The following is a 17,942-nucleotide window of genomic DNA, read 5'->3' as shown; positions in this document are numbered from 1 at the left end:
CTTTAAAGAAAACACACAAAGTAGTTGTTAGAGCACAAATGAGAACTCAGAGTATCTCCTACCCAGGTAGATATTATGCCCACTGGGCTTCAGTCATGCTCACCCTTATTTCTTTCCTCTGACCCAATGACATTTACATTGTCTCTGCAATGTGCCAGAGCTCCCATAGGAATGTGCAATCATGCTCTCACTCCTCCAGAGCCTACAATGTTGTATAGGATCCTTGGTGAGTAGATATTTTTTCCTGACTGCTTGGTACTGAGGTAAGCAGAATGAACTGCACTCAGGATATGCCCTAGTTGTGTGAGAGATTTAAAAATGATTACTTGTATAAAACAGGACTTTACTGCTTCATCCTCTTCCCAGTATCTCAACCCTGAACAAAAAAATAAGCATGAACAAAGGATTTTACTTTGGTGAATTTTGGTGTGTAAATCCTGCTTTCTTGGGAAAAATATCTTACAAAGATGGTAATAAAAACACCCAAACCACTAAGAGGAACAGCTGAGGTTTCCATTCCCTTTTTTTCAGTGTTTTCTGTTCCCTGATCCTTAGTCTGCACCCCGGGATCCTCCTCCAAGGTATCACGGACTCAGCTCCAGGGAAAGAGCTGTATAAACCCTGATGCTAAAATACTCCCAAATTACAGCTCCCCAGTCCCTCTGATACTGCCTACTTTGCTCTGCAATAGTGGTCTCCCGATGATTCAGTCTGAGAAACCGAACTGAAGTTTGCAATAGCTCCCTCCTGGTCAGTACACTCATATTCCCTTCCCAAGGAAACCAGAGGAGAAGAGAAGATGCTGTAAACTTAGAATGCTCTTGGATCCTATAACATAGACATAGTTTATGTAGCTCTAAATTTTAATCCTCGAGATTGCTTTTAAGCAGTACCGAGCTAAGCCTCCTGGAGGTGCTGCTGTGCAATGTAAAAAGGAAACACTGATTCCACCGATGGGATTTTTTAGCCATTTTAGCAGACACATTATTTCATTTTAATTGCTTCAGAAAAGTACCTTTTCCAGGAAACATGAGGGTATTTGAAATCACCTATTTTGCCATCTATATGACTACCAGAACCACATCCCTTGAAAACTCGCCTAAGCTTAATGTGTAATCAAACATGCACAGGTTAGCTAAAGTCTATTTAGTCTAATATTTACCTGCAGCCTCGTATTGGAAGCAACAACTAAGCCGTTCCTCAGGATGGAATGCCAATTTTCAATATGTGAACCACTGAAAAAGTGAAAAAGAATGCATTAAAATCCACAGTGTAAAATGCAAAATGAAATCAGTAATCCTTTAAAACAATAAATTCCCAGCTGTAAACCTCAAACGGCAAGAACAAAAAAATAGCATGGCATTTTGGTAACCTGTGATTAATATGAATATATGTACTCACTGAAATGCAAAGGTACTTCCGTAGAGATTTTTAGCAGTTCGGAAATTGGATTCTTTGGCTGGTGGACTGCTGAGAAGTAGGAACTGGTGGGGAGTGTGCATAAACTTCAGTTGCTGTAAAATATAACAGTGTACAAGTGAAAAGAAGTTGTATTGGGTCTGGCTGAGATGGAGTTAGTACTCCCTATAGCAGCCCTCATAGCGCTGTGCTCTGCATCAGTAGCTAGAAAGGTGTTGATAACACCCCAGTGTTTTGGCTACTGCTGAGCAGTGCTGGCACAGCATCAAGGCTGTCTCGCCAACATTTTTGCCCTCCCCTCAATGGCAGGCTGGGGCTGGGCAAGATCTTGGGAGGGGACATAACCAGGACAGCTGACCTAAACTAACCAAACAGATATTCCATACCATATGATGTCAGCTCAGATATAAAAGCTAAGTGAAGGGAGATGGAAGGGGGGCATTTTGTCTTCTGGAGCAACCACTATGTGTACTGAAGCCCTGCTTCCCGAGAAGCGGCTAGACATCGCCTGCTGATGGGAAGTAGAGAATAACATCATTTGTATTTTCCTTGCTTTCGCGCGCGACCTTTGCTATCACTTTATTAAACTGTCCTTATCTTGACCCATGAGCCCTTTGTTATATTTCCCCCCCCGTCCAGCTGAGGAGGGGGAGTGATAGAGCGGCTTTGGTGGGCACCTGGCATCCAACCAGGGTCAACCCACCACAGTCCTTTTTGGCGCCCAACGTGGGGCTCGACAACGGCAGTTTTGCACTAAGTGTTCTATAGCTGCTAGGTATTAAGTGGCAAGCTCCTGTGCAGGTCACAGAGCTTGTTAGCTGCTTGCTTATCTCTAGCTTGCTGAGTTTGGGAACATGTTAATGCAAATAATGGCTGTGTGCTTTGTCCTGGCACTGATGGCTTTGTTGTGCTGTGGGAGCTATCTTGTGTGGAGAATGAAGGAACGTGGGAACGTGCTAATACAAATAGTGTCTATGTGCTTTGTCCTGGCACTGATGGCTTTGTTGTGCTGTGGGAGCTATCTTGTGGGGAGAATGAAGGAACGTGGGAATGTGCTAATACAAATAGTGTCTATGTGCTTTGTCCTGGCAGTGATGGCTTTGCTGTGTTGTTGGAGCTATCTTGTGGAGGAGATGAGGGAACACATCTTCCTCTCCCTACCAGGCATTGATGTGAATGGTTTTATTATGCAGGCTCCCGAGGTCCTTGTTCACCCTTACGTGAGCTGTTCAATACTAATAATACTGGTGGCATATTATGGGTATTGTTGAATCTGGTCTCATCTTAGGTGAGGCAATACTGAAATGTGCCCTCAAGCGACCGGTCCCTGGGTGGCAGGGTATATGGAAGGATGTGGGCAGATTCCTAGGACGATTATCACCTCCCATAATTTGGGATTTTACATCCTAACAGGCAAGTAACCCTGGCAAACTGACACGTCACCTGATAGAAGGGTGCCTTGCCTATCCCAATGAAAACCAGCAGCTTCTCGCACTGTACTGGGGCCTGGCCTATGCCTACCGAGCCACAGTTCAACACTCTCAGAGGACCATGGTTGAGGCAGGGACCCAGACTGCATCTAAGGACACCATGCTCGAGATAGGGACCCAAACAACAAGAACTACAGTAATTGCCCCAATAGTGAAACAGAAACAGTGGACAAGGAGATCAACAGGCCCATACCATCGATTAGTGAGAGAAGAAGAAGAGGAAAGGCTTGATTTAGAAGCTGGTCCTTCGATAAAGAAATTGGAGGAAGGAGTGAGGGAACTTGCAGAAAGACTACACCCGCCAGCCAGGTGAGCGGATTGCTGCCTGGCTGCTCCGATGCTGGGATAACGGGGCTGATAATCAGCAACTGGAAGGCAAGGAAGCGCAACAGCTGGGATCCCTCGCTAGAAACCGGGGAATTGAAAGAGGAATTGGAAAAGAGGCAGCAGTTTGCAGTCTCTGGAGCCGGCTCCTCTCAAGTGTGAGGGCAAGATATCCATTCAAGGAAGATCTTGTGAACTCCTCAGGAAAGTGGACTACCGCAGATGAAGGCATTCAGTACCTGAGAGAGTTAGCAGTGGTGGAAGTCATCTACAGTGATCTAGATGATGAGAAAGTCTCCAAAGATCCAGATGATGTCCTGTGCACACGGGCCATGTGGAGAAAGGTGATTCAAGGTGCCCCAGCGTCATATTCTAAGAGCTTGGCAGCAATGTATTGTCCAGATATTGAAACACCAACTGTGGAGAAAGTGTCGTCTTGGCTCCAAAACTTTGAGGAAAATCTCTGTGTCTCCTCATCCCTACAGGACAGTGCCTTGGCTGTTAGGGATGCTCCAAGAAATCAGTCCTCTCCTGCCCCAGTCAGAGGGAAAGGGAGCCCAAGGCGTATGCCACGTGGTACACTCTGGTTCTTCCTGCATGACCAAGGGGAGGACATGAGGAAGTGGGATGGTGAACCCACCTTTAAGCTGGAAGCCCGCGTACGTGAACTGAGAGGGGAGACAGCTGTTAAGAAGGTGTCACCCAAGAAGAAGGCTGTCAGCGTAGTTGCTGTAGAGGCCCAAGAAAGCACTCAGCGATCCTCCAGGCATAGAAGAACTAAAACTACTTCCCTTGATTCTGGTGAGGGGACTTCTGGTCTGGTACCGCAAGGATCGGACAGTGAATATTCTGATGAGGAACAGCAATAGAGGGTCCCTGCCTTCGGCCAGGAGGAGGAAAGGGATGATCGGATATACTGGACTGTGTGGATTCGATGGCCTGGCACATCAGACCCACAGAAGTATAAGGCTTTGGTAGACACTGGTGCACAGTGTACACTGATGCCATCAGGATACAGGGGCACAGAATCCATCTGGATCTCTGGAGTGACAGGGGGATGCCAAGAATTGACTATACTGGAGGCTGAAGTGAGCTTGACAGGGGACAAGTGGGAAAAGCACCCCATTGTGACCGGTCCAGAGGCCCCTTGTATCCTTGGCATAGACTACCTCAAGAGAGGGTACTTCAAGGACCCAAAGGGGTACCGGTGGGCTTTTGGTGTAGCCACTGTAAATGCAGAGAAGATCAAACAGCTATCTACCCTGCCTGGCCTCTCGGAAGATCCCTTTACTGTGGGATTGCTGCAAGTTGAGGAACAGCAGGTGCCAATCGCTACCAGGACAGTGCACTGTCAGCAATATCGGACAAACCGAGACTCCCTGGCTCCCACCCATGAGCTGATTCATTACCTAGAGAGCCAAGGAGTCATCAGCAAGACTCACTCACCTTTTAATAGTCCTATATGGCCAGTGCAAAAGTCTGATGGAGGATGGAGACTAACAGTAGATTATCGCGGCCTGAATGAAGTGACACCACCACTGAGTGCTGCTGTACCAGACATGGTAGAGCTCCAATATGAACTAGCATCAAAGGCAGCCACGTGGTATGCTACAATTGATATTGCCAATGCATTTTTCTCCATTCCTTTGGCAGCAGAGTGCAGGCCACAGTTTGCTTTCACGTGGAAAGCTGTCCAATACACCTGGAATCGACTGCCCCAGGGGTGGAAGCGCAGCCCCACCATTTGTCACGGATTAATCCAAATGGCACTGGAACAAGGCGATGCCCCTGAACATTTACAATACATAGATGACATCATTGTGTGGGGCAACGAGGCAGAAGTCGTGTTTGAGAAGGGAAAAAGAGTAATTCAGATTCTTCTGAAAGCTGGTTTCGCCATAAAGAAAAGCAAGGTCAAGGGACCTGCACAGGAGATTCAGTTCTTGGGAATAAAATGGCAGGATGGACGCCGTCATATCCCTATGGATGTGGTTAACAAGATAGCAACTATGTCTCCACCAGCTAACAAGAAAGAAACACAAGCTTTCCTAGGCCTTGTGGGCTTCTGGAGAATGCATATTCCAGGTTATAGTCAGCTTGTGAACCCTCTCTATCGAGTAACGCGGAAAAAGAACTATTTTGAATGGGGCCCTGAGCAACAACAAGCCTTTGAGCATATCAGACAGGAAATAGCTCGTGCAGTAGCTCTTGGGCCTGTCCGGACAGGACCAGATGTACAAAATGTACTCTACACTGCAGCTGGGGAACATGGTCTCACCTGGAGCCTGTGGCAGAAAATGCCAGGAGAAACCCGAGGTCGACCATTAGGGTTTTGGAGCCAGGGGTATCGAGGATCAGAAGCCCACTACACCCCGACTGAAAAAGAGATACTAGCAGCATATGAGGGGGTTCGAGCCGCTTCAGAAGTTGTTGGTACAGAAACATATCTCCTCTTGGCACCACAATTGCCTGTGCTACACTGGATGTTCAAAGGAAACATCCCCTCTACACATCATGCAACCAGCGCTACATGGAGTAAGTGGATAGCATTGATCACGCAACGGGCTCGACTGGGGAAATCTAACCGCCCAGGCATTCTGTAAGAGATCATGGACTGGCCAGAAGGCAGAGATTTTGGAGCATCGCCTGAGGAGGTGGCTCGTGCCCAAGAGGCACCACCATATAACAAGTTATCAGAAGACGAAAGGTGTTATGCTTTGTTTACTGATGGATCCTGTCGTGTGGTAGGGAACTATTGGAAGTGGAAAGCTGCTGTGTGGAGTCCCACATGACAAGTCGTTGAGGCCACTGAAGGAGAAGGTGAGTCAAGTCAGTTTGCAGAAGTGAAAGCCATCCAACTAGCCCTAGACATTGCTGAACGAGAAAAGTGGCCGGTACTCTACCTCTGTACTGACTCCTGGATGGTGGCTAATGCCCTATGGGGGTGGCTACAGCAGTGGAAGAAGACCAATTGGCAACGCAAGGGTAAACCCATCTGGGCAGCAGCATTGTGGCAGGACATTGCTGCCCGTGTAGAACACATGACTCTAAAGGTACGTCATGTAGATGCTCACGTGCCCAAAAGCCGTGCCACTGAAGAACATTGAAATAATGAACAGGTAGACAAGGCTGCCAAAATAGAAATAGCTCAGGTGGACCTGGACTGGGAGCGTAAGGGTGAGCTATTTGTAGCTCGATGGGCCCATGAGACATCGGGACATCTAGGGAGAGATACAACATATAGGTGGGCTTGTGATCGAGGGGTGGACCTGACCATGGAGGCCATCATACAGGTCACTCATGAATGTGAAACATGTGCTGCAATCAAACGAGCCACCAGAGTAAAGTGTCCCTGGAACAGAGGGTGGTGGCTGGGCTTTCGATATGGCGAGGCCTGGCAAATTGACTACATTGGACCACTGCCACGAACACGCCAAGGCAAGCGCTATGTACTCACCATGGTGGAAGCAACTACTGGTTGGCTAGAAACATATCCTGTAAACCATGCCACTGCCCAAAACACCATCTTAGGCCTCGAAAGGCAAATTTTATGGTGATGTGGTACCCCAGAAAGAATTGAATCAGATAATGGGACTCATTTCCGAAATAACCTCATAAGCTCCTGGGCCAAGAAACACATCATTGAGTGGGTGTACCACATCCCCTATCACCCACAAGCATCTGGAAAATTGAGAGATATAATGGACTGTTGAAGACTATGTTGAGAGCGCTAGGCAATGGGACATGGAAGCATTGGGATACAAATTTAGCAGAAGCCACTTGGCTAGTTAACACTAGAGGATCTGCTAACCGTCCTGGTCCTGCCCAAACAAAACCCCTACATACTGTGGGAGGAGATAAGGTCCCCGTAGTGCACATGGGGAAGTGGCTGGCAAAGGCAGCGTGGATTGCACCTCCCATGGGAAAAGGTAAACCCATTCGTGGGATTGTCTTTGCTCAAGGACCTGGGTGTACTTGGTGGGTAATGTGGAAGGATGGGGAGACCCAGTGTGTGCCTCAAGGACATTTAACCTTGGGGGAAAAATAATCTGTGATGTGAGTTGTATGTTGTAGGAAGTAATGTAGCAGGAATGACCTGAACTGCAGAGGAGTGAACTTTGCAAGGAACCAGACAAGTGCATCAGTGACCCAAACCAAGCTGGTGTTGGTGCCCAACGATCGAACCTACTGCTTCTCCTGTCCTGACCACTCATCTTGATGGATGGGGCCCAAATCATAACTTCTGTGTGAACATCTGAAGGAGTGGAAGAAGCCCATGGACTATCTATCTCTTAAAGGACAGGGGATAGTAGTTAATAAGAATGTATAAATCTGTACGTTGGGTATAAAAATGGTTTAAGTATGTAGTTTCAGTTGTAAGAGTTGGTAAGAAAGGATTTCAGTAATGAGAATTAAATACAATAGTATGGTTAGAAGATATCTTTATTAAATTATGTAGGACCTGAGCAGGACGCAAATGGTATGGAATGAGGGGTGGAGATTGTATTGGGTCTGGCTGAGATGGAGTTAATACTCCCCATAGCAGCCCTCATAGCGCTGTGCTCTGCGTCAGTAGCTAGAAAAGGTGTTGATAGCACACCAGTGTTTTGGCTACTGCTGAGCAGTGCTGGCACAGCATCAAGGCTGTCTCTCCAACGTTTTTGCCCCCCCCTCAACGGCAGGCTGGGGCTGGGCAAGATCTTGGGAGGGGACATAACCAGGACAGCTGACCTAAACTAACCAAACAGATATTCCATACCATATGACGTCAGCTCAGATATAAAAGCTAAGTAAAGGGAGACGGAAGGGGGGCATTTTGTCTTCTGGAGCAACCACTACGTGTACTGAAGCCCTGCTTCCCGAGAAGCGGCTACACGAAAGCATTGTATTTCCATAATGGTAGTTCTTAAGATACCATGCTGTTTCACACAATATATGACTGCATCTAAATAACTACATGAACTAAGTTGAAATTGGTCTCATTACCATAATTTTTTACCTGAAATCAAACAGTAAAAATGTCCTTGAGTTTATGAAACATATGGAAGTTTCTGTAACGTATTTCAGCCTAATATGGCTCTAGTAAAGTAATTAAATTGAACAATTTCATCATGGTATTCTGATCAGAGCTGGCTTTGAATTAAGATTCAGATTTGAAAGGCTGCAGATTACTACACCCTTAATCAGAGGATCAGAGGCACACATTCTCAGAAATGAATCTCAGCACCATGCCTTTAAAATTCTAGAGCTATATTCTTTTTACAGTGTACTCATATGTGGATCCCTGGTACATCATGTTTGTGCGCACTGCTTTTCGTACAATTCTGTGTCTAATATTCTATATGGTAATAAAACAAATAGTGATGTTCTTCTCACCCAATCTCAGATGACTACAAGGTAGATGCATTTGAGCTACTCACCTCGAATAGGTTTTTTCTGAGCATTATTCCTTTGACCTATTTTAGATATTCACATGACCTGAAACTGCCTATTTCTCTCCCCTGTCTATTAATGGAGCCCATGTGATTAATTTGAATGTAGACACGTTTGGACAGGAGACTCCCACCTAAAATGCTAATATGAGCCATGAGAAATGAGAAAATATTAAAGAACCCACAGACACTTACCCTATTCACCGGTAGCTTCACAATATGTGATCTATTACTAGAAATAACCCTAAAATAAGAAACAGATGTATTAGACATGATAACCAAACAGAACTTTTCTTCTTAATCATGTGTTATGAATGGCCACCACAAAGAATACAGCTGCAGGCCTTTGAACCTATCAGATGGAAGTAGACCGAATCTTGACTACAAATCAGATATGAGGCCATACAAATAAGCTAGAGTCTTTCCAGTGTTTTCAGAGGGCCCAGATGAGGTCCAGAAACAGTACAGAAACAAATGCAGTTGCAAATATCAACCCTGATGTTAATTCTTAGGGTGAGTTTATACCAAATTAAACTGGTGAAATGATTATTCATTCAACTTGGTACTTTAATAATTATCATCTTATGTGAGTCACTTTTATACCACTGTAGAAGAGGATGTGCAAGCGGGTCTTGTTTATCCATCTGCTTCTTTATTTCCAAGTAAGGTGCCTAGAAAAGAGTAATTACATTCTTTATTTCTAGTTGAAATCATAAGGTTAAATTTTATATGTTACATTGCCCATGATTTCATCTATTAAAACGAATACATGGGACTCATTATTAGGCTTAAATCACAGTTTTACTGACATTTAGCACTGTACAGTTATAAATGTGTTTTGAAAACAACAAGAATTAATATAGCAATTATTTTCCCTGGAGTAAAATAATCATATATTTAGCATCAAAATGAGTATATTATAGCAAACATTGGTGATCTCAGGGAGAGCAGCAGAAGACGTCTATTTATGTTTGGCTCTTGGAATAAGAAATTGGACTGGAACTTCACAAAATTAAGTCTCTCAAAATACCCCAAGATAATCCACTCCAATTTGTTAACTGTTTTATGGTATAATCTGGTAAAATACTGTATCAGTTTATAATCCCTTTGAAAACCTTTCTTGATTTCAATCACAGTGCAAAGCATCCCTTTAAAACTCTTCAGTCCAAGAATTATTTTAACATTAAGAAAAAGCAAAATGGTGGTTTTATTTTTCTTTTTAAAAGACATTATATTAGGTAACAGAAATACCTGATTTTTTAAATTTTTACAAGATGTTACATTAAGTAACAAAAATATCTGAATTTTAATTTTCAATGTATTTTACTACTCTCTGTACACCTCATTCTTCATTCCAGAATCCCAAAGTACTTTACGAATACATATAGAATAAGATTTATAAACTCTTGTGAGGTTACATTTATATAACAGTTGGAAAAGCAAGGTACATGAGAGAGGTTTCAATAATCACTTATAATCAGCTGGGCTGTTTGGGAAAGGAAGTGTAACAATAAACATAAATACAGCTATCAGATTCTGTCCCACTGTGAATATTGAGAAACCGTATGGTAGTTATCCCAAGAGACCCAACCTTCCAAGTCCACAACCATACTTAGCTGATCAAGTGTTTTGTTATAATAGAAATAAAGTTATCATTCAGAACACTGTCACAAAATCAATTTATTTTGCTTTGGAAATAAAAGACCCAGTTTGACTTTGATATTTCCAGAAATGCAGCAGTTGATCATCTCGTTACAATGTCCCGTTTTGCTGTTATTATCTCTTATTTAAACTTCAAAAGATCTGAGTTCTATTTCATCACTTTTATTTGACTGCTGTTATGGATACTCTAGGTTTGTTATTTTTAACATGCATTTTAATATTATTACAGCTCTATAGGAAAGAGATGATACTATTGACTTCCCCACTCATCATAGGTAAGCAATAAAAACATATTCCTAATTCTAGAAATGGCGATTAAGTTATGTAAAGATTTTTAAACTCACCTGTGTCATCTCTCTAATAGAAGTGATACTATCCAATGCTTTCATGACTCGGTCATAATTCTTCTTCTGATGTAGAATAAAATAAGCAAATAAATTAAAAGAATATTGGTCTTTGGCTCTACAAAAACCTGAATTCTTTGAGCGCATATAAAACTAAAGTTAGGACGAATGTTCAGCAAACCAATCTTTTCAAACATTTCTAACCAATAGCTTCCTTCCACCTTACACACAGACTCTCTCATTCATAGTTCAGGAAAATTCCCTGAAAAAATATTATCATGATGTTTTTTCTTTGAATTTCACTGGACTCCCCAACACACAACAATGTGACTCATTAAAAAAATTAGGTCACTTTTTAAACAAACATTTGTAACTAAACACAGGCTCTGCCAGTTATTTGGACAATATGCTATTAAGTTAAATAATGTAGTGAACAAATAGATTTTAAATAAAATGCTAAATAAGCAGATGTGTTTACTTTGCCAACAGCTCTATAAAACTTCAGGGGTCCTTCAGTTGTCCCTCTGCCTTACCCTGACCCTTGTCTACCTTCTGACTGGTAATTGCTATCAGAGGGCTCCACCTTTTCTGAGTGGATGAGCTTAACAGTCCATGCTTCACCAGCTCCACATGTAACTTGCCTTCAGGAGCCCCATTGTTCCCCATCTTTGGATCTTTCCAACTTCTGCCCGTGGGCTTTCACCTCGCCCATGCTGGAGAGAAGCTGGGAGGAGGTGGTGTGGGCCCTGCTAGCCCAATGGCTCTCTCCACTCCTCTTCTGGTGTGACCCCTTTTCACGTTCCCTCATCTGCTTCAAACCCCTGCCCTGCCTAGCAGTCAGACTAGCTGTCTCCTCATTAGCCCCTTTTCAAGCACCTCCTGGCAAGTCTTCCTTCCTGCACACTACAGAACACACTCACCCCTTCCTCTGAGAAAGACCACTGCTAACTGGCCTTTGTTCAGAAAAAGTGAAATGCATCACAATGCAGGATGTCCAAAGTTCTCATTTACGCCTTTGAGGATGGTTCAAGTGAGCTGTAATAGTCCACAGCTTCTCTAGGGCTTCTCTGAGAGGCAGCATTTGCAGCCTGAGGAGCAAGTAGTGCAAACACAATTCTTTACTTCAAAATTTGATGCTTGTACAAAACTCTACTGTTATGTCCAACATTTGATAAAATTAAGATTAAGGACATAATTGTTTGCAAAGAGAAAATGAGATGACAGCAATAACCACTTTAAGAATAAAAAGATGGACTGGAAATCCCCCAGTCTACATGGTCTACACCTCCCAAAGGCCATCTTTCTCTTTGTGTCCAATGTGTACACTGAGAGAAAAACACTAAGAATATAAAATTTTGCACCTAGAATTTGTACCCTAAAAGAAGTTCTTGGCTTCAACATAATTTTGAATGCAATTTACAGTTTATTCACAAATACCTTCTCAGAGACAATTAAAAAACCTACAAAGTTCTGAAAATAGTCACACGCTTGTGCTGTATTCTGGAGCTATATCTCTTACAGTAAAGGAGACTCCTCCAGAAGAAGGCTTTGTTTTAAAATCTATTGCATGACTGAAACCAAGCTATGACATAATGAAAGATAACTACTTACCCTAGGGTTAAAGGCCAGCATCTGAGGATCATTAGGATCAACTACAGAAGGATATGGCTCAAAAATGACAACTTTCCTAGGTGACTCTAACGCAGACCGACACATGGATACTAACAGATCAACCACCTAGGGATAAAGAAAAATATTTATTTAATATATGTACTTTCATATTGTATCATCCAGTCTGCTTTTTTTACACATTACAGTAATACCATATTTCATTGTTATCTATATTACCTAAACCATGTTATCCACAGGACATAGTTTAGGACTGAAATTTTTCCATTGACCTCAACAGGCTTTGGGTCGAGCCCTGTACATTATTCCAGGTGCATAAGTAGGACCAGTATCTGGTCCTAAATGTATTATCACATCAAATACATTGCTTGTAGTCCTGCTTTCTCTTGTGTACATGTGCTAATTCCTGGATTAAATTAATTCTCTAGGGAAATTAAGTTGTGCTTGATCTGTGTATCTTTGTGCAGTAGATGCCAGTGAAAAATGTTGCTCAAGAAAGAGGAAGGGATTGTAAATCTGTACCACTGCCTGCTGTTCTCCTGAAGACTGTAATCATGGAAACACTAGCAAACATTGCTTCTGCTAAAGCTAGAACAGTGCAGTGATTTAACAGTCATTTGCATGGCTCACACTGGGAGATCCTCTTCCTTCCTTCCTGTTGTACAAAATTATGACATGGCTTTGAATATCTATGATTTCCAAGATTTCACCATAAGATGTGTGTACACAACATAGGCATGTATTCACATATGTTGCACGTAGGCACATATACAACTTCGCAACAGATTTCTGTATAATTGTTTCAAAATTTGTAACTCAGAGGTTAAAAATAGACTACAGCAATCACAAAGCAGAGAGAATTCTGGCAACTGTGAAACCTAAATCCAGCTCATAATGAAATCCAAAGTTGCTACATAAAAACGTAGCTGCAAATTAGCTCATTTCCCCCTGGTTTCTCTGTGCCTTCTGAAAACATTCCTGTGTGAAAACAGACTTTTCCATGAAAGAAAGGAAAATCTGAGATGAGCCATACTTAGTAGGCATCCCTGGTTCCTCCCACAGTTCCACATGGATCAGATCTCATCTCACAGCTCAAGCTGTTCTAGAAGTTATTATATATCTGATCATCTGGAGTAAAAAAAAAAAAAGATCGTCCTTTAGAGAAGCAGAATGAAAATAAGAATCATGATGAAAGGGAAAAGGAACTGCACTTCAGTGAGTCATACTGTTGCCATTCTCCTCTGCTCATTTAGCATGAGTGGACAATTTTCTCCATCAGTTTAAAAATATTCTGTTAGTTCCAGTTACTAAATATCACACATATATTGAAAAATGAAGTTTTTTAAATAACAATTCCTTCCTCCATGGTGCTCTCATTTCTTTCCAGTTTATAATACCTGCAAGTGTGATGAATGTTTCAAAATAGGGCATCTGCATTAGCATTTGCAAAGGAGACCAGGAGTCTGCATACACAGCCAGGTCAGGCAACAGGCCTGCAACTGTGTAAATGTATTACCATGAAATTGAGCCCAAGTTCATACACCCTGCTTCTCAGAAGCACTTCTTAGCCTCCAGTTGCAAAACACTACTAGGGAAGAGTTGTTTGAGTCCCCAAACCTCTTAATACAGTGACCCAAAGTTGTCTTGCTTTATGATTTGCACGATGGGACTTTTGTCTTAAAATTGGCACAGTTCTCAGAACACCATCCCAAAGCCCTCCTTTAAAACAACTGTTGATTCCTATATTGTTTCTTACCATGATACCAGCATATTGTTCTGACATGGGGGAAAACATGCATAGATCAGGCTTAATTAAACCCCTGATTTCCCCTGAGATCATTGTTTTGAGCTGCTGGAATGCAGAGCAACTTAAACTGGGAGGTAAGTCTAATACAAGCTTTATAATACAAACTTGTGCATGTGTTCCTTGGTAATGGGAAGTGCTGTGGATCTAGTAAATGTCCTTATAGCCAGGCCCAAACCTCCTAACGATAGGTACTGAAGTACATAACTTAGGATTTAAATATTTTCAAGGAGGACAAGATGACACTTGCTGATGACAATTCTCTCTTATGATATCAGTCTCTCAGACAGTGCCTCTCTCTCTCCAGAGACTCTCTACAGGGAGTCTGAACTATCAACAAATCAGACATTTAATTTTCAGGCATTTTGACTACGTGACTAAAATAAGGCAAGGTGAGTTCAGGCTTGAAAGTTTTAGAAAGTACAATCTCTTATTATTAAAAAGGAGCCATCAGAATATTGGGAGTGACAAAGTAGGGGTATATAGCTTAGGAAACTAGCTGAAAGCACAGCAGAAAGAACAGGATGTGATTTCTAATAATGGGAACCTATATTTAGGCTCTTTCACTACACAAATTGATTTGGAGGAAGATTCATCTGACAAAATGTAGAGATTCACAATGTGAACACATACCTCTTACTAGTCAGCCTAGGCTCTCTTTATAATCGATGGAGAAAATAACCACTGTGCTGATAGTCTATGCTGTGATTCACACCATCCTAAACTAATGTCAAAAATAGATCAGATGAATCAAACCCTAAGAGTGTTAAATACTTTCTGCAAACAGGAACAGGAACTCAACCAGATCAGATGTAGTGAGCTGGGTGCAATGCTATCACTAGTGAGACTTAGCAAAATTTAGTCATCTAGGTCCAATGGGACAATTGACAAAACCTCTTATCTAACTCTTTTAAGTACCATTAAGGTTGTAATCACTTCAGTACTCTTCAGCAAAGCTCTGTAGATGTAGAGGTACTCTAGAGATCTAGAACAAGCTCTGCATATGCCTGCAACAGTGATATCTACATAAAACACAGAGTGAGTGCTAATCAGGACCACCTCTCTTGTCAGCTGTATTTAAAAAGAGAAGTGAGAGCTACTTGTTTGTACCTAAATACCATGTAAGTGCCTACATTCAAAAAATAAAACTCTAGCTCCACAGAAACACATAGCTGAGGTCTTCAGAGGACTTCAGGCTGGGGAAGACGTGGGGCTTCATCAGCACACCTCTCTACATTTCTTACAAGCTTGCACAGGTATCCCAATGTTTGACATGCTAGATGTTGCAAATATAGCCATCTAATGGTCTTCAGACATCAGATGAGCTGATGTGCAGATCCCACAGTTATATACTCAAGTGAAGAACCTGGTGTACACTGCTGCAAGTTTCTTCCTTTGAGGATATGCCCATAGGTGGTATTCAGGCACTTAGCCAAATACTTTATTTCAGGTGGCTAGACCCACTAGTGCTAGTTAAAGTTAACTGAACTGAACATTTGCTCTTCCAAAAACCATGTTGCTTACTACGTAAGTGCACAGTGAGTGACACGTGTTTCGGAAATCAGAGAGGAATGCATTTTTTCCATAAGATGTGTAAATTTTTAACTTTAAGATCTTAAAAAGATTTTAAACATAAGATCTTTTATTTTTTTAATTTACTGAATTCCTGTAACTATTTTAATCTAAGGTTAAATGTGATTTGGAAACATAGTTTAAAATACTTTGTTTTAAGACACATACAAAATTATGAAAGAAAACAATGATATGGTTATAACTACATTAATATCTGAACTTAGAGTCAGGAAGCAAGCTTACATTAAATTCCTGATCCTTGAGAAAAGAGAAAAAAACCCTATGTAGCAACAGCAGTAAGGACTTTCCCACTGTTATTTAATGATCAAAACAACAGATGCTCAGTGGATAGCTGCAACCAAACACCATGAACAGGAAGTAGCTTATTAATTGCGTGAGAGTAGTAATGGCTCATTAGGTGAAAATAAATGGGAATTATCTCCAAATGACAATGGCTGCCTTTACTAACAACCCAGGTGACCTAATTGAACAGAACAAGAAAACAGGGTTACTCTAATTACATGGAAGCAAAACAATGGAAGCATCTGATTAGTACTGTTTGAAAATGCCATGCATAAAACAGTGTGTTTACAGTTATAAAAGAGGACAAATAAATAATGCTTACCAAAGAGTACTCATATGGGGAATAGAAGTTAAAATAAATACTGGAAGAGACTGAGAAGACTGAGTATACTATAGAAAATCAGACATGTAATAAGCATTAGATAATTCTACCTGAGCCCCAGTTGCAATTTCATCAGCAGCTTCATTCATCACTCCTAACGTTTGGAAAGCAAATACACAGAGCTCCCGTTCACAAACAGTGGGCTACACAGAGAAAGTAAGTTAATTATATTTTTGTTCTAGTTTTGGGTTATTGGTTTTATCATGCAATACCTACAACAAAACCCAAACACATTTAATGTGAATTTTTTTCTTCAGATATTAACTGCAACATTAATTTCAAATTATGAATACATGTCAATTGTTGAGGAAGATACATTAGAGAAGCGTTTTAATAATCTGAAAAACAAGTGTTAAGAACTCTAAAACTCCTAAGTATTCAAAGAGGCTAAACTTGAAAGAAATCCAAACAGATTACAAAATCAAAATTACAGTCATAGTACCCAAATGTCCTTAACACTGTCATATCAGACTCTGAAAACTTCCTACATAATTAAAATTTATGGAGAACAAATCCAGAAACTAATGGGGGCACCCCCCTTTCACAAAGGCAGGTTTATTCTTCAAGGATTGTTATTCTGCTTTTGAGAATACACATAAAAATATGATCCAGAAGACAAATTTCTTGAAGAAGCTACTTTTAATTTAATTCTTAACTAAATGTATTGGATTTGTGTGGCAAGGTTTTGGTAGCAGGGGGGCTACAGGGGTGGCTTCTGTGAGAAGATGCCAGAAGCTTCCCTCATGTCTGATAGAGCCAATGCCAGCTGGCTCCAAGACGGACCCGCCGCTGGCCAAAGTTGAGCCGATCAGCAACAGTGGTAGCCTCTCTGTGATAACATATTTAAGAAAAGAAAAAAACCTGTTGCGCAACAGCAGCTGGAAGGAGTGAGAACATGTAAGAAAACCAACCCTGCAGACCCAAGGTCAGTGAAGAAGGAGGGGGAGGAGATGCTCCAGGCGCTGGAGCGAAGATTCCCCTGCAGCCCGTGGGGAAGACCCTGGTGAGGCAGGCTGTCCCCCTGCGGCCCAGGAAGGTCCACGGTGGAGCAGATCTCCACCTGTGGCCTGTGGAGGACCCCACGCCAGAGCAGGTGGATGCACCCAAAGGAGACTGTGACCCCATGGAGATTCTGCACTGGAGCGGGGTCCTGGCTGGACCTGTGACCCCATGGAGGGGAGCCCATGCTGCAGCAGGTTTTCTGGCAGGACTTGTGACCCCATGGGGGACCCACACTGGAGCAGTGTGCTCCTGAAGGACTGCATGCTGTGGAAAGGACCCATGCTGGAGCAGTTTGTGAAGAACTGCAGCCCGTGGGAAGGACCCACGTTGGAGAAGTTCATGAAGGACTGTCTCCCATGGGAGGGTCCCCACGCTGGAGCGTGTGATGAACTGACCACAACCCCCATTCTCTATCACCGTGTGCCACTTGGGAGGAGGAGGTAGAGAAGCCGGGAGTGAAGCTGAGTCCAGGAAGAAGAGAGGGGTGGGGGAAAGGTGTTTTAAGATTTGGTTTTATTTCTCATTATCTTACTCTGACTTTTGATTGGTGATAAATTAAATTCATTTCCCCAAGTCGAG

At 42.3% G+C, this 17,942-nt stretch overlaps 1 protein-coding gene across 2 annotated transcripts in view; it reads right to left on the bottom strand.

Annotated features, from left to right (window-relative positions):
- LOC126035251 (protein mono-ADP-ribosyltransferase PARP8-like) overlaps positions 1-17,942 on the bottom strand; it is a 203,611-nt gene that overhangs the window by 10,583 nt on the left and 175,086 nt on the right. Inside the window, exons 15-21 of one of the 2 annotated variants that reach the window (XM_049793580.1) lie at positions 16,412-16,504; positions 12,283-12,408; positions 10,672-10,737; positions 9,269-9,336; positions 8,861-8,909; positions 1,402-1,514; positions 1,163-1,235 (exon numbers count right to left, since the gene is read on the bottom strand). In XM_049793580.1, coding sequence (XP_049649537.1) covers positions 1,163-1,235; positions 1,402-1,514; positions 8,861-8,909; positions 9,269-9,336; positions 10,672-10,737; positions 12,283-12,408; positions 16,412-16,504 — 588 coding nt within the window. The remainder of the gene's footprint in view (positions 1-1,162; positions 1,236-1,401; positions 1,515-8,860; positions 8,910-9,268; positions 9,337-10,671; positions 10,738-12,282; positions 12,409-16,411; positions 16,505-17,942) is intronic. The other variant, XM_049793581.1, reaches the window with a different exon arrangement.

The sequence above is a fragment of the Accipiter gentilis genome, chromosome W (assembly GCF_929443795.1).
Source record: "Accipiter gentilis chromosome W, bAccGen1.1, whole genome shotgun sequence".
NCBI classification, from domain to species: domain Eukaryota; kingdom Metazoa; phylum Chordata; class Aves; order Accipitriformes; family Accipitridae; genus Astur; species Astur gentilis.
Note: the sequence above shows the minus strand (reverse complement) of the source record. Positions and strands in the feature narration are given on the sequence as shown.